Genomic DNA, 15019 nt, shown 5'->3' with positions numbered 1-15019 from the left:
CCTTACTTCGCGATTTAATAACCTTTAAACTCTACCAAAGCAAGACTAGGTACCACGCCGTATTCTATTAGGCTCTATATCTCCACTGTAGCCTATAAAGCAATCTCCACCTCAATCTCTAATGCAATTTTAATGTGGCTTAATACCGCTTAAAGGTACCTTAAAGATGCTTACAGAGCTTACGAAGCTCTATTTAGACCAAAAGAAGAGGTTTGGCAGGGAACTGTATAATATCCTTAATTTAAAGCTGCGCATCTTCTACGACTATTACTAGAAGGTTAAACTAGAACCTAACTAATATTATAACACCTATTCCGTTATACTTAAGGGCCGCGCTAGTACCTTCTATTATAATTATCTGGTAGAAAAAGGATATAATTTTAACCGAATAATATATAAGATAAGATGCCACTTTAAAATAGAAGAGAATAAGTAGCAGTATATATTGGAGTAGAGAGAGACTACCTTCTTAAGAATTATTACTATAAACCTAGGTATCTCTTGGCTTAATTATCTTTAAAAGCTCTTCAATTAACTTTAGATGATTTAGCGTGGTTTATCTAAATCATATTAAGAGAACTTCAGCCTACGCGATTAAGTTATTAGCGCATGCTGAGGTATTAAAGAATGTAACCTTGCTCTCTTTAATCCTATAAACACTTATAAAGGAGTATATACCTAATTAAGATCCTCTATTAGCACAGCTCTGCGCTCTTAAGAAGTATAGCAATTTAATACCTAACCCTAACCTACTTTAATTAACCCAACCAACTAATATGATTATAACTAGACCGATTAAACATATGGTGGCCGCGGTAGGGGATATGACAGAGGGTATAATTAATATTAACCATAAGGTAATTATGGAGGTTTATTTCGGAGCAATTATTAGAAAAAGTGCTATATTTGTAAGAAGCCAAATTACTAGTTAACTAGGTACCCCCTTAATAAATAAAAGGAGGCATATAATAAGTTCCGCTAAAGCGTATAAAACATTAGAAATTATAAGGTTACTATGGCCTACTTCCAAAGCTTCCTAGTTTAATATAAAGGTATAGAAGATTTTAAGGGTAAGGTTAACGAGGCCGAACAGCTCCTTATAGATATAGAAATTAAGGACTACTCCTCCAACTAATACTTTACCGAGTATGGTAAGGTAAATGGCATATAAACCATCGCTATCCTTAATAACTAATCTACGCTCTATTCCGTTATAAAGTTAAATATCTTTAATAAGCCAAAGGANAGNTNNNCGTTNTCCTTTNATAANAGATACTCGGNNAACNTCTTNTATAGTATTATNCCNGATACTAGAGCCGTAGGAGTATCTATAGTAGGAGAACCTTAAGTTTAAGCCCTTTAGCAGCTTAATAGATCTGTTTAGATTAACTAATTAATAGTAGGCTAATATACAATCCGCTTTAGCAAGGGTACTATAATCTCTCTTAGTACAATTAAGGTCCAAACCCCATTAGGATATATTACTTTTTATATTATTCCCGCAAACACCCTATTCCTATTCTACATCCAAGATATAAATAGATTAGGCGTTAAGCTTAATAACCTTAAGAACGTGCTTATCTAGGGAGATAATTAAGTGCCCGTTATACGCAAATAGGGTTACCCTTAGTTACTCCTTTAATAGCTAGAAAGGAGCGTTGCTTAAAGCTATTTAACCAAGTTAGAGCTACGCTAACTACATTATCGTTTTAGTTACCTATTTGTTCACTAACTACTTAGGGTCCTTTAGTAAGCAGGTTATAAGGTTAAGGTTAAGATAATTAAGCATCTTATAAAGTACTGCTATTACTATTAAATAAACTAGAAGTCCCCTGGCCGATTTAAGTTTACCCTTAAAGATAACTACGACTTTAACTTTTGTATTATTATTAATATTATGTATTTTAGTGGCAAGCTAGTACTCTAAGTTATTAACTTCTTAACCTTTTTTTAAGCCGTATGTTTTCTAAGGGATATATTAGCTAGGAACGCATAGGATACTCTTTAATTATACTAGATTAATGTCTACCTAGGACCCCCTAACTAAGTTATTTATAATACAAAAAGGAACTTCTTATTTATAGAGTTTCGGTAATAAGCAAAGGTAATAGCAATTAAGGTTAAGGAAGTCCCTATTAAGGCATATAATAGCGTTAGAAAAGTAGAACAATACTATATGCTATTGCGCTAAGCATATAAGATTATTTCTTTAAAACTAGAGGATACTAGTAAAGAGCTTATCTTACAGATGGCTGTTAAGGCTATTAATAATTCCGCTAGTCCAGATGGACTTATACCCATATTACTAGTCTTTAGCGCTTACCCTTAAATAACTAATAATTCTCTACTATCTCCCTCTATTGTGTAATAAGCTAAGGCTATTTATAAGGCAACGAAAAAGGTGCGATGTATCTATGCCACGCGCTAGGTTAACAACGCACTAGGAATAAGAAATAGCCTAAACACCTTAACTATACTTAATTTGCCTCTCTAATCTAAAGTATAGGTATGGCGTAAGAAGGGAGGATGGTTAGGGCCACATAAACTTATTATAAGCGATGGTTAAACTTATACTCTTTAAATACCCTATAGACCCACTTAATTCCGTTTAACCGTTATTAAGCCCTATTATAGAAATAATAGTTATAAGCCTTTATAGGATACCCTAGAGGATTCCCCAGAGGATGCCCTAGAGGATACCCTAGAGGAGAACTATAATTAACGTGCTCTAGAAAAAGACCATAATTCTAATATAATTGCAGCAGATATACCGCAACTACAATACAGTAGAGGTCGCCCGAAAGAATTACGAAATTGCCAACACCTTATTAATTTTAAAGAGTAATTTGTTACCGCTATTAAGAGTAGAGATAAGTTATTAATAGCCTTTATAATAGCTAAAGAGAAGGCTAACTTTAAGCTCGCAAAATAGCTCTAAAAGGAAGGCCGTATTATAACCCTAGGAGCTCCTTTTTAAGTATCTAATAAACAAGAGATTAACGGTCTTATTTTAAGAGGAGTCTTTAAATTTAAGAAGTATAACCCTACTAAGTTTAATAGAGTTCGCATCTTTAAGTTAAGAATAGTTAATAAGATTAAGGGCAAAGCTACTAACGCCCTATTTAAGAAATTAAGGCTTGTCATCTAAGGTTACAACAATAATAGTAAGGAGGTAATCCTTACGCAATTCCCTATAATTTAACGAGCTAGTTAGCGAGTTATTGTTACACTAGCTCCCTCCTTAATAAAGAACGGAATAGCAGTTTATTTATAAGATATTACTTAAGCCTACACCTAATTAGAGACGCACCTTTAGCGCTTAATATTGGCATATTTTCTAGAATAAATTCGCCATTAATATCCCAAAGATATAATTATAGTTATTCTTAAGCTATTATACGGAATCGCAGAGGTAGGAACCTATTAGTAGGCTACCTATAGTAAGCACCATAAGGAGAAGCTTTTAATAACTACTTCTATATTTAATCCCTACTTCCTTATTATAACTACGGGAACCCTATTTAGAATCGTCAGTATATAAACCAATAATATAATTATCTTAGGAGATAACTAATTCTTAGCTCTTAAAGAAGATAAGCTAGTAAAGGCAAATCTTATAGCAAAGCCAAAGGAAAAACTTAGTTTAATAACACCATTACTCTTTAATAGATACATCCTCTCCCTAAATAAGGATTCTATTACTTTACGCCAGAAGGGTTAAGGTAAGAAGATTAACGTTATTAACGTTAATTCTCTAAAGCAAGGATATNTAGAGNAACGCGCTTANNNAGCTTATATTNCTTNTATCTATTAACNTAAGGCTTCCTTTAATCTCTTTATTGCCGCTTAACACTAGGAACTAACTAAGGATAACATTCTTACCCTAAATAAGCGTCTTTTCTAGCAAATAAACCATTTTGATTAAGGATTACTCTATATACCTATTAATCTTCCCACTACTAAGCTCTTCGTGTTTGTTAATAGGTCGTTTATAAATAATAAAGATTTTAGCTCCTAGCTAGGATATAAGATTATTATCGCGAATAAATCTACCAAAGAGAATAACTTCACGATCTACGGCAATCTTATCTATTAAAGCTTAACTAAGAGTAAGCGCGTTACTTAAAGCGTTCTAGCGTTAGAGATATATAAAATAGTCGGCGGAGTTAATATGGTAATTATAATTGGAACTACCTTAAAGATAATTATAGATTAACTTAAACTTCCTGTTATCCCTATAATCGTATATACCAACTTATATTCCCTCTATAAGTATTTAGTTAAGCTTAATACTATAAAAAAGAAGCGCCTTATAATTAATATTATAGCATTATAGCAATCTTATAAGCGTTAAAAACTCTTTAAAATTCAATAGATCAATGGCCAAGATAACTTAGTAGATGTAATAATGAAGGCAAACCCAAACAAGGCGCTAGAGACGTTTATTAATATAAATACTCTATATATACAAGTTAAAGGTTAGGTTAAGAGGGAGTAGAAGATGCGGTAAAGGCCGCTAAGGCGCTAGTAGTAAGTAAGCTAATAGCGATTTTCTATACCGGGCATGGAAAATTGTAATTGGCTAGCAGAAGTCCGGGTTAGCAGAATAAGGCGTGTTACCTACTAAAGTCTGCTATATTCTACCTACTGTTGTATTATTATATACAGTCTATTTGTATATAGATAGCAACTATAAAAAGAAGAGTTGCTAGTATTGGGAATAAGGCAATTTGCCCTTATGTGCGGCAAATTGCCGTCACGTGCCGTTGTGGCACTAGCGTAGTGAGGAACCTTAAGTTCCTTACCCTCCCCTATCTAATATAATAAGCTTTTCCATCACTGTATCTACTTAAGTAATATTGGTGATTTGCCCTGTGTTTCCAATAACTACCTTAGTAGCTGTACCTGCAATTGATATCTCTTTTTACTTAAGAATTTCTTGTCTTTTTTCTTCGTTCTCTATAGTAAAAACTATAGAGCCAAATCTAGTCTATAAATTATGTCTTTTTCGCTAGATAAGATCTATCTAGGTAGTCCTTATATCCTTATAGGATTAAAGGTCTTAATTTCTTCTTTTAGAAGCTTAGAGCCTCCTTCTTTTAGGAAAGGTAGAGTAGGAACCCTATAGGCTATAATTTAAACCCATAGTTCTAGTTTTTGTTCTCTTTAAAAGGTAAAGCAGTTATGCTAGATCTCCTTATATTTGACTAGGAAATCCACATTATACTCTTCTATAGTCATAAGGAGAATATTTTGTTTTCCTTTAGTTCTAGCTATAGACGCTAGTACTAGCTTTTTTACTTACAGTTTTAATGCAAATAGTTAATTGACTTTATTTTGTATAGAGAATGTATCTAAGAATTAGTCCTTTTCGTCTATAATTAGGACTAGCTTCTTTTCTTATAGCTGCTTTTTCTTACTTCTAGTAGAAGTAGAGGGAGTAGGAGACGGTAGTGACGAGGGTAAAGAGGACGAAGTAAGGAGGTCCTTCTTTAGCCTCTTAGCGTAGGTTTCTTTAGTAGGGGCTACCTCCTTACGGAGAGCTCTTACTTCTTTAACTAGTCCTTTTAGGACATCTTTTTCTATTTCTTCTTTTGTAAAGGGATCTTCTCTTACTAAGATACTCTGTATATAGTTCCCTATCTTTCTAACTTTTTCTTTTTCTTTTTCTTCTTTTAGCCTTTTATAGGCCTAGAGTAGGCTTTCTAAAGCCTTTTATAGGTGTTGTTCTGGAGAGAGGGGAGGAAAAGGTATACTAGGTATCCTATCCATAGTAGTTATTAGTTTTATTGTCTTTTTTGCAGGTTTTTAGTTTTCTTTTTTAGGAGAAGACTAAGGATGCCCTCTTTTTTCTCTTGTCCTAAATAGGCTAAGAGAAGAAGAAGGGAGAGAAAAAGTAGATATAGGCTCTTCATCACTTATTTCTATAGGAGGTTTTTTTTTAGACCTATTAGGCCTTAGCATTTTGTATCTTATATAGGGGTTCCTAGTTTTTACTATCCTTATACCCTTTCTCCTTACTAATCCTACTAGAAGATTTCTGGGGAGATTAGGCTAAAAGGTAGTAGAAAATCTAGCCTCTATATTTTGTAGTTTTAGTATTTAGTTTTAGTGTTCCTATCCATGCCTCGCTTATAAGCTAGGACCACCCCTAAGAAGAATTTTCTGTTAGGGGAAAGGGGGTAAAACGACAAATAAATCCACCTCTAGCTCGCTAGGCAGTAGGAATTAAGTCTTAAAAGTTAGAAAATCGATTGTTTTTGATGGTAAGATAGGTATGCGTAAGTTTTAAAGTGTGGCGCTACCTTTTGGTAAGGTTGCATGTGCGGTAAAGGTCAAGCTTAGACTTTGCTACCTATACATAGATTATAGTATATTCGCCACTAGCAAAGGATAGAAAGGTTTAATTATTTCTGCCTATATTAATAATACTAAGATTATCTATAAAGATATAGCAGTAGTTAATTAGGCGAAAGTAGAGCTTAAAGCGGCCTTTTAAATAATAGATCTTAGTCTAATAAGCTTTTACTTAGGTATAATAGTTATAAGAGATCGAATAAAGAAGAAGATTATATTTTTATAGCGAGCCTACCTTATTAAATCTTTTAAACGCTTTAGATTATAAAAGGCTAATACCTTACTAGTACCTATAAAGTACTTAATTAAGCTAGTAGCTAATTAAGAAACTACTAATAAGAACAACGTTAGAAAATACTAGAGTATAGTTAGTTTAGTTATATTTCCTATAATAGAAATAAGGCTAGATATTGCCTTTACGGTATTAACGGTAAGCCGTTTTGCTTATAATCCTACCTTTACCCATATAACGGCCATAAGGCTTATCCTTTAATACTTAGCCGGCTTACTTAATAGAGGAATTACTTATAAAGGCGATAAGGACCTAGACCTTATACTAATTGGCTTTAGTAACGCTAACTAGGGATAAGATAAAACTATAAGACGCTCTATATTAGGCTTTATATTTATATTAAACAGAGGACTAATTTTATAGAAATTAAAGCTATAAGCTACCGTTTTGCTATTAATATGCTAATTAGAGTACACGGCTCTAACGGCTGCAGTAAAAGAGGCTATGTAGCTTTAACTTTTACTTACTAAACTAGGCGTACTAGACTAGAACAAATAGTTTACTAGAATCTTAATTAAAACTAATAACTAAGCTGCGAAGGCGTTGGCCGAAAATCTGGTTTAATATAATTAAATAAAGTATATCAATATCTAGTTTTACTACGTAAGAGATAAGATAAACAGTAGTAGGATTAACCTTATATACGTTACTTTAATTAATATAGCGGCCGACGGCCTTACTAAGCCTCTTATAGGTCCTTAGTTCTACGCCTTTTTTAAATACTTTCGGATGGTGTAGAGACTTAATTAACTACACTAGGCCTTATTAGGAAATTAGTACACAACTAGTAAATCCTTAGAGAGTGCGCTAAATAACGCCTTAAGGCCTTAAAACAAGCGATAGAACTTAACCTTAATCTACTAACCTACTACCTAAACCTACTATCTAAACCTATAATCCGAATCTAACGGCACGATATTACGAAGGACCTATACCGGTAGGAAGGGTAAATATACTTTAGGAGAGATATAGGGTAAGGCTATAGGGCCTTAAGAGTTTTATAGGCAATATAGAATACCTATAGGGAGGTGCTGCTAAAAAGTTAAGGGGTGTTTTATAGAATACTTGTTCCACCTTAAAGGAGCTTTAGTAACCCTAATTAAGCAATCCTACGCCCCTATATATAGTGTATATAGCGGTATCGTTAACTAAACTTAAGGGGGGGTGTTGGAAAATAAGCTCGCAACGATATTACGTGATAAGACTTGTGGAGAAAGCTCTTGGTAGGAATCTAATTAATTAGATAACTTTAACCGGCGGTTAAAGTTCCTTAAAATCTCTTTAACTACCTATATAGAAAATAAGCAATATACAGAGTTTTAGCTCTATAACCTTAATTTAATATTACTATCTTATAAAATCTTTTTACTGCTCACAACGTCTTAACTACTACTACCCCCCTACCTATACCTATGCGACGTCTTTACGTTAGTTCTACTAAATCTAAAGACTAGTAGGTTCGTAAGCTAGGCCACCTTATATAGGTATAGAGTCCAATTTTAACGGCCCTGTAATTTTATATAAGAGACCCTCTTTATTAGGAAGGGGGTTCTGCTGAGCCAGGAGATATTTCCTGGATTGAATGGAACCCAGACGGATGAGGAAATACTCTCTGTGATTAAAGCTTCGGGTCGTTGTCACATGGTGCAGGGACATGTAGGATGGGGAAAGCCGGGGATGCCATGGCGGTAGTGGATTCGAGGGCCCGGGTGTTTGGTGTGAAAGGCTTGAGAGTGGTGGGCGTTAGCGTATTTGCACTGTTGCCACCAGGAAATCCGCAGAGCACGATTTGTATGTGATATGTACCACGCACTGGTCTGGAGTTTTGAGGCGGGAGCTAACGAGTAATAGATGCCCTTGCGGAGAAGATCGCTGACGATATTAAGAAAAGCTAACGTGATGATGGGGTTGGAAGAGTTGCTTTGCTTCATATCAAGCACTGCACAAGTTTGGTGAATTAATGCCAGAATAATATTGCAGATATAATAGTGAAGTACTGGTTAAGCCGACTTTGATCTGAGGAGCTTGTCCTATTGCATTATTATAAATATAGATATAACATTAAAGATTATAATATGTTCTTCAGACTCAAAGAGAAGACGGTTTGATGGTAATCGATATATCGAGAAGTAGGAGTGAACAAGAAAATTACGCGGGGATACTATAAACTTTGCTGCCTGAGGATGAAATGCCGTCCAACCTGTAATCTGGTTTTGAAACACGCCAAATCAATGCCAATAGGAGTATGGCAGCTCAGAGATTATACCATGCTGCCCCGACCGTTGCGGCACTACCGAGAGGTTGCACTAGTGTGATCTTCGTTTATTCTGAGTTGAGAATAATTAATTCGTGGTAGATTGAATTTCATGATTTGGTGGCTATACGTTTGAAATAGCAGTATCGAATGACGAACGGCCTTTGGGATATGGTTAAAAGCAGGAGAAGGTTTGAGAGTACTGCGTTACTGCTGACAGTCGCCATTCGGATTCCTTGCGAGTAACTGAGGTCTGTACCAGCACTATAGATATTACTAGATGGATCGGTGTTGTGTTAACGCTGTCCGGGAAGTTTACTGCAACATCAGATGTCTTCTCCAAATCAATACTCCCATAGAACAGTAATCCTATTCTGCCGGAGAGAAATCATACTAGAGATTTTTGAAACTGGTTGTGAGAAGTAAACGCACGCCCTTCGTATGTTGAGTAGAGTCGCGTGAACCGATTATATCCCCACCTGCTTTCGCGAATACGTGTTTATCGCGCTCGTCGATAGAGCGTTGAAGCCAGATCAAAGCCTAAACCAGAAGTCGCGGCCAGAGTGGGCTACGGGCGCTGAAGATAATATCTTGGTTTGGTGGTTGAGTGATATTGTAGGACAGCCTTCGATCTCATGCAAGCGTCAGGGCCCCTGTTGTTGGGTCCGGGCTTACAGCTCGGCAAGGTCACGGAAAACCTCGGCAAGGTCACAAAGTTGAACGGGGTCAGAACCTTTCAGACCACGCTTAACTTCTGACCCTGCTGAGCTTTATGCATATGCAGTGCATATATAAAAAAATTTTATTTATTTTATAGAATTTAAAGTATTTAATAAATAAAAATTATAAGTTATGCGTGGCATATGTGGGGCATATGCTATAACAAAATTAATAATTTAAGTTATTAAAATATCCCTGTATATATAGTGTATAGACTTAGCATATACTACGTATATGCTAAGTCTACACACTATATTAAATTTATCTTTATTTTTAAGATTTTACTCCCTTATATACTATCTTTTAAAGTATTGCCTTTGTATTCTATATAAGATAGGCTATTTAATAGCATCTACTTAGTATATGCTAAGCTTATACTAAGTATATGCGTAACATATGCTTAGTATACGCTCAGCATATACTAAGTAGATGCCGCCAATATATCACTAATAAGCCATTTAAATATTTTCATAGGGTGCATATATATGCTGAGCATATGCATTGCATATTCAATGTATCAGTCACTACGGTAAATTGTGGCTGCTGATGCGCGTTCTGTATGGCTAAAAGTGTGGCCCCGCCGACCTTTTCCCGGCGCTCCATCGGTGACCCCGTTCAACTTTCGCCGACCCCCATCGGTGACCCTGTTCAACTTTTCCGTGACCCTGCTCAGCTGCACCCCGGTTGGGTCCTCCACCCGCCCTGGAAGTCTCATCTCATCCGCCACTCCGCACCACTCCGCAATCTCAGCGTAAGCGCACAACGATTCACGCCAATATGACTGCTACAATCATCTTGTTTCCCTCCAAAGTGCAAATACTGCTCTCCTCCCTGTTAACTAATCGGCGTCCCCTCATACCTCTTGTTCCTCGCCTTTCAGTCCGACCGTCGCTAACATGACTTCAGCCAAGGTAGCATTACTTCCTTCCCCCATTGCGTGTCACTGGCTTATAGATATAGTCTACAGATACGCAAGAGGCATATCTATATCTTCCAAAGACATACATTGCTCCAATAAATCCCACACCATCGTCTAACTCGCCGATTCCTAGCGCTCGCACCTCCATCCTGTCCCGCTTCGAAAACTTCCAGGGCAGGCCAATCTACCGTGTTCGTATCGTATATGAATCGGGTACAGCTGCCAAAAACTCAGATCGCACCGAAGTGGAGGAGGATAGAGGGGTAACTGTAGAAGAAGTCGACCTCTCAGCCATCTTGGAATACGTATCCCCGTTGGAGCTCGAACGATTCGAGAACGCCGAATTTAAGCGCGAGAAAGAGGAAAAAATTCGCACCGAGGCGCAGAAGGCAGAGAAGAAAACGATCGGGAGAAGGAGACCACTAAAGACTCCAGCTGCAACTATCAGGCCGATAGTTCAGGTAGTTATTACACGCAAGCCACCTATCCAGACTCATGACAATGATGAAGGGGAAAATGAATCTGCGGAAGATACTGGAGCAAGCCATATACATCGCTCAGTGGAGCAAGGTCTAAACAGTGTGACGGACAGCGAAGCCGATACTGGCGATGACGAAGACGAGCTGTCTCTGCCCTCATCAGGCATTAAAATGTCAACGTTTATGACCACCAGTGCACTCCCTTTCAAGTCACCTTCGAAACACAGCAGGGAAGTCCGTGCCATCAAATCTACTTCCTCTTCAACATCAATTTCAAACCCAGCGCAACAGCTACGCGCAGAAAGCGGCTTCCTCGATTACCCCCGAAGGGCCGCATCTTCAGCTTCCATTGAATTACCGCCAAAATCCGACCACCATCAAACCAAGAGGTTACGAATGTCCAAATCCTCCTCCTTCACATCCGAACCCTCCCTTAGTCGTGCGACCAGCCATAACCGGCTTGAACACTCCCACAAAAACAATACTAAAGAAAAGGATCGTATAAAACACACCACGGGAGATCCGCCGGCCTCAGATGCTGAGAATTTGGAAGTCGAGTATGAAGTAGAGGCCATCATACAACACCAGGATCTTGACGGAGTGAGATATTACCTCGTCAAATGGGTGGGAGAAGAGGAGGCGCAGGATTGGCTTACTGGGGAAGACCTTCAAGGAGCTTCGGATCTAGTTGATGAGTATAATAACCATATAGGGGATGACTGAAGAAAGTTCCACAGGCTTTTTATGAACAGAGCCTAATTTTAAGGGTTGTGTACTACAATAATCACGTTCTCCAACTAGAGGCAAAGGGGAACCCAAAAGTTTGTTTCGTGGGATGGAGCACTATGTATCTCTACAATATCCTCCATATAGCTTCATATCCTAACACTCCCGTGCAAGATTGCTGGCCTCAAGTTTCACCTAGCATATCAAACGCCCAGAAGTCTGTCCATGTCCAACTAGACATGTCGTCAAGATCGGCAAAAGGTGCTGGGATCTCCTGCTTATCGCATTAGCGCATAACACTGATAATGTAGAGGAGTTCTTACAGATGACGCATTATCTAAGCCCACCACCCCCACCCCCAACGACTCCCCCTCCATCACCACGTCTGACGCCGCGCCTGTCTGAGCAACTACTCTCCCGGCCACAGGTTGTGATTCAATTCCCGCCGTCACATTTTCCTGCAGGGCTAAAATCTTGTAGCAAATTCTCGTGAGTTTTTCAATGGCCTTCTTACCCCTGCACTTCAGATCGTCGGTGCCAGCAGGGGGGTTAGAGGAGGGCATGATGCCATATGCAGCAGACATGAGCCAGAACTCCATGTAACCAGTGCCAATACGCATCATCTTCTGCTCGAAGATCTCGATAGCCTTCTCAACGATAGAGGAGGCAGAAGATCGGAGGGAGCTGAGGATGAAGTTGTCGCCGATGCCGATATCAGTGCTGATGTGTGATGGTGGGGGAAGAACTAGAGGGGTTGTTGCCGCTGGGAGTGGGTATTTGAGAGGGTTATTAGGGCCAGAGTAATCTGGCGGCCCAGCAGAGTTGTCGGAGAGTGCATGTTGAGGTATGGATGTTATGTAGATAGTCTGCACAATACATGTAGCAGCGCGGAAGACGTCATTTCGCAGCATGTTTAGCATGTTTTTGCCCGACCCTACAAGAGTGGAGTGATGTGTGACGAGAGTGCTTGCAGCGCTGAGACAGGAAACAGCGGAATAGACATAACGTGAGTTAGATGTGGCGAGTGTAGCATAAGGGGTGTGAAGAATAACTAGAAACTGGCGGAGCTGGAGGTCTAAGAGAATGCTGGGAGTTGTGCAGGCCTGGTCGGACCACCGCGGAAGAGATTGGAGTGTTGAGTTAATTCTGGAATCATAATGGAGGATGTCTTCGTAGGAAATTCCGGTTTTTCGGTTGTTGAGCAATGAAGCCAGAGAGATGCGTAGGGGGAGACTACTTCGGCTTGCATGAAGATACGATGCCGCAGTGTATTGCTCGAGAGGCTTAGACGAAGCAGGGGATGGGAAGGCCAGACAAAAAGCTTCATCATCAATATTCGCAGGGGCTGGACAATCAAACTCAAGCCCATACGCCGATGAAGGTAAACCCCTTTCGATGGAGGCTTGCAGTTCCATCTCGACAATGGTGGCCCATATCCTCCGTCTCATCTCTTTGTCGAACTCAGAGGTCTTGCCGACTTTTAGCAAGGATGGGTCTCGATGGAGTCCACTTGCTATTCCAAGTCTTATTAATTCCCCGGTATGGGCCCAGTCTTGTTTCATCTTGATACAGTTTACTTGCTTCGCCAGTACAGAGAGGCATTGGATTTGGAAGAATGCAAGAGTAAGGTGCTTCCGGCTGTGACGATGGAGCCAAGCTTCACAAGCTTCAATCCATGCTGTCGCTTCTTCACGTCCGGAGGAGCTGTCGCCGATGAAGCTTGTTTCCTCTGTAGTAGAAAGACACCGGACAGTAGCTAGGACGAGAAGAATGATTACTACCATACTCGGTGAGCGTTGCTGAGGGTCCTCCCAGAATATTTGGTAGTCTTTCCAGAAGGAAGGCCGATGTAAGATGCGGTATGTAGTTTCAAAGTTCTGGAAATAGACAGACACCAACTCGTCCACCGTATTCTTTTCTGGAAGCAGGGCGGCGATTTCAGTGTCAGTGTAGTGGGCACTTTGGGCCTTTACTTTGGCAGCCTTTCGTCGGCCTCGAAATGTCTGGAAGTCCGCCTCGATACGTGCCCATGAAGAATCCGTGGACATAGCTTCTTTAGTAAATTTATGGAGCTCGGGAAACTGGGAGAATTAATAACAACGCAAACGCAAAATGGCAGCGTACATACATGCGATAAGAGACTTAAAGGGCTAGTAGGACCGTAGAACTGGGTCTTAAAGCTTTTGCCTCTAAACAGCATAGCCTCAGTGCGAGCCGAGACACCTCTTCTGGGTTCCTGGTGTTCAAGAGGAGACGACGTGGGAGGATGGCTCGCATTCTTAGCGCCCTCTAAAATAGATATTTGCTTTTCCAACATCTCGATCCTCTGCTCTTGCACTTTGAGTTTCCACATGACAGTATCAGGGGGCTTGATTCCTGGCACTGGCAGCACCCGTGGCTCGAGTGTGGGGTGGATATGTTGGCTACGCTGCACAGCATCAGGCTCGCCAGTTAAGTCCGGAGGGGCATTGCCATTTTGGGGTTCCAACAGCCTCGGGTCATAGGCACAAGAATTGGCTCTGCCAGTCCTTGCACACCGACCGCATACTGGAAAAACGCGGTCACACTTCATCTTCCTGCTCCGGCAGGCATAGCAAGAGAGAACCTTCCGCCTCTTTGCTGTCCGCTTTCCCGGAGAGGCATCAGGCGAAGGTGAGCGCGAAGCCGAGCTCTGGATAGACATTTCTGGGCAGCTAGGGGGAAAGATGGCGAGTGCGGGGGCTGCGGCCATGGAGACAAAGCGCGGAGACGATGAAGGTTGATATGCCTTCGGACATGGCCCAGCGGAGACAGGAGATCGGACTTTCGGACTTGACAGTCCATGACTAAGGCGCGGTTGTGTAAGCCAATGGAGGCAAATTACGTGAGCATAGTATTGCTCCAAGAAGCTAAGAATTGAAAACCATTCTTCTCATGTACGGGATTATATTAAATAGACAGGATGGATGGAAGTAGCGGATTTTGTCTTGGCAGAGTCTGGCTATTCTCTTTCGAGCGAGGAGCTTGTCAATGTCACGTGCAGGGCAAAAAGCGATTACTCAAACCAGACCCTGGTGGACCGTTGGTACGTGCACTACGCGCACGTGCGGACATACTGCTCCTTGTCACCAACAAATTCTCCACCAAGGATCTGAGTAAGGGTGTAAATACACCGTGTAGTTGGAATATTACACCGATATACTATATTCTATATGCCGTATAATATAAGCTTATATAATATATAATATATTGTAATCCTTAACGTCTTCCTAATTATTAAACTTTATTATCGC

General features: G+C 39.7%; 3 protein-coding genes across 3 annotated transcripts; 2 read left to right on the top strand and 1 right to left on the bottom strand.

Moving 5' to 3' along the window:
• Positions 1–8107: 8107 nt before the first annotated feature.
• Positions 8108–8532, top strand: K441DRAFT_719812 (uncharacterized protein; the record flags this gene model as incomplete). Its single annotated transcript, XM_067654032.1, has 2 exons — positions 8108–8440; positions 8501–8532. Coding segments are annotated over exons 1-2 (162 nt in total), but the record flags the coding sequence as incomplete, so codon positions are not given.
• Positions 8533–10519: 1987 nt separating this feature from the next.
• Positions 10520–11744, top strand: K441DRAFT_673138 (uncharacterized protein; the record flags this gene model as incomplete). Its single annotated transcript, XM_067650621.1, has 2 exons — positions 10520–10534; positions 10584–11744. The coding sequence occupies 2 exons, from the start codon at positions 10520–10522 to the stop codon at positions 11742–11744; spliced, it is 1176 nt and encodes a 391-aa protein (XP_067510137.1).
• A 187-nt stretch (positions 11745–11931) lies between these two features.
• Positions 11932–14478, bottom strand: K441DRAFT_683900 (uncharacterized protein; the record flags this gene model as incomplete). Its single annotated transcript, XM_067651736.1, has 3 exons — positions 11932–12021; positions 12071–13828; positions 13876–14478. 3 exons carry the CDS (start codon positions 14476–14478, stop codon positions 11932–11934), a joined length of 2451 nt encoding a protein of 816 aa, XP_067510136.1.
• Between the last annotated feature and the right edge of the window lie 541 nt (positions 14479–15019).

This window comes from Cenococcum geophilum (genome assembly GCF_001692895.1).
Source record: "Cenococcum geophilum 1.58 unplaced genomic scaffold K441scaffold_2, whole genome shotgun sequence".
Taxonomy (NCBI): domain Eukaryota; kingdom Fungi; phylum Ascomycota; class Dothideomycetes; order Gloniales; family Gloniaceae; genus Cenococcum; species Cenococcum geophilum.
Note: the sequence above shows the minus strand (reverse complement) of the source record. Positions and strands in the feature narration are given on the sequence as shown.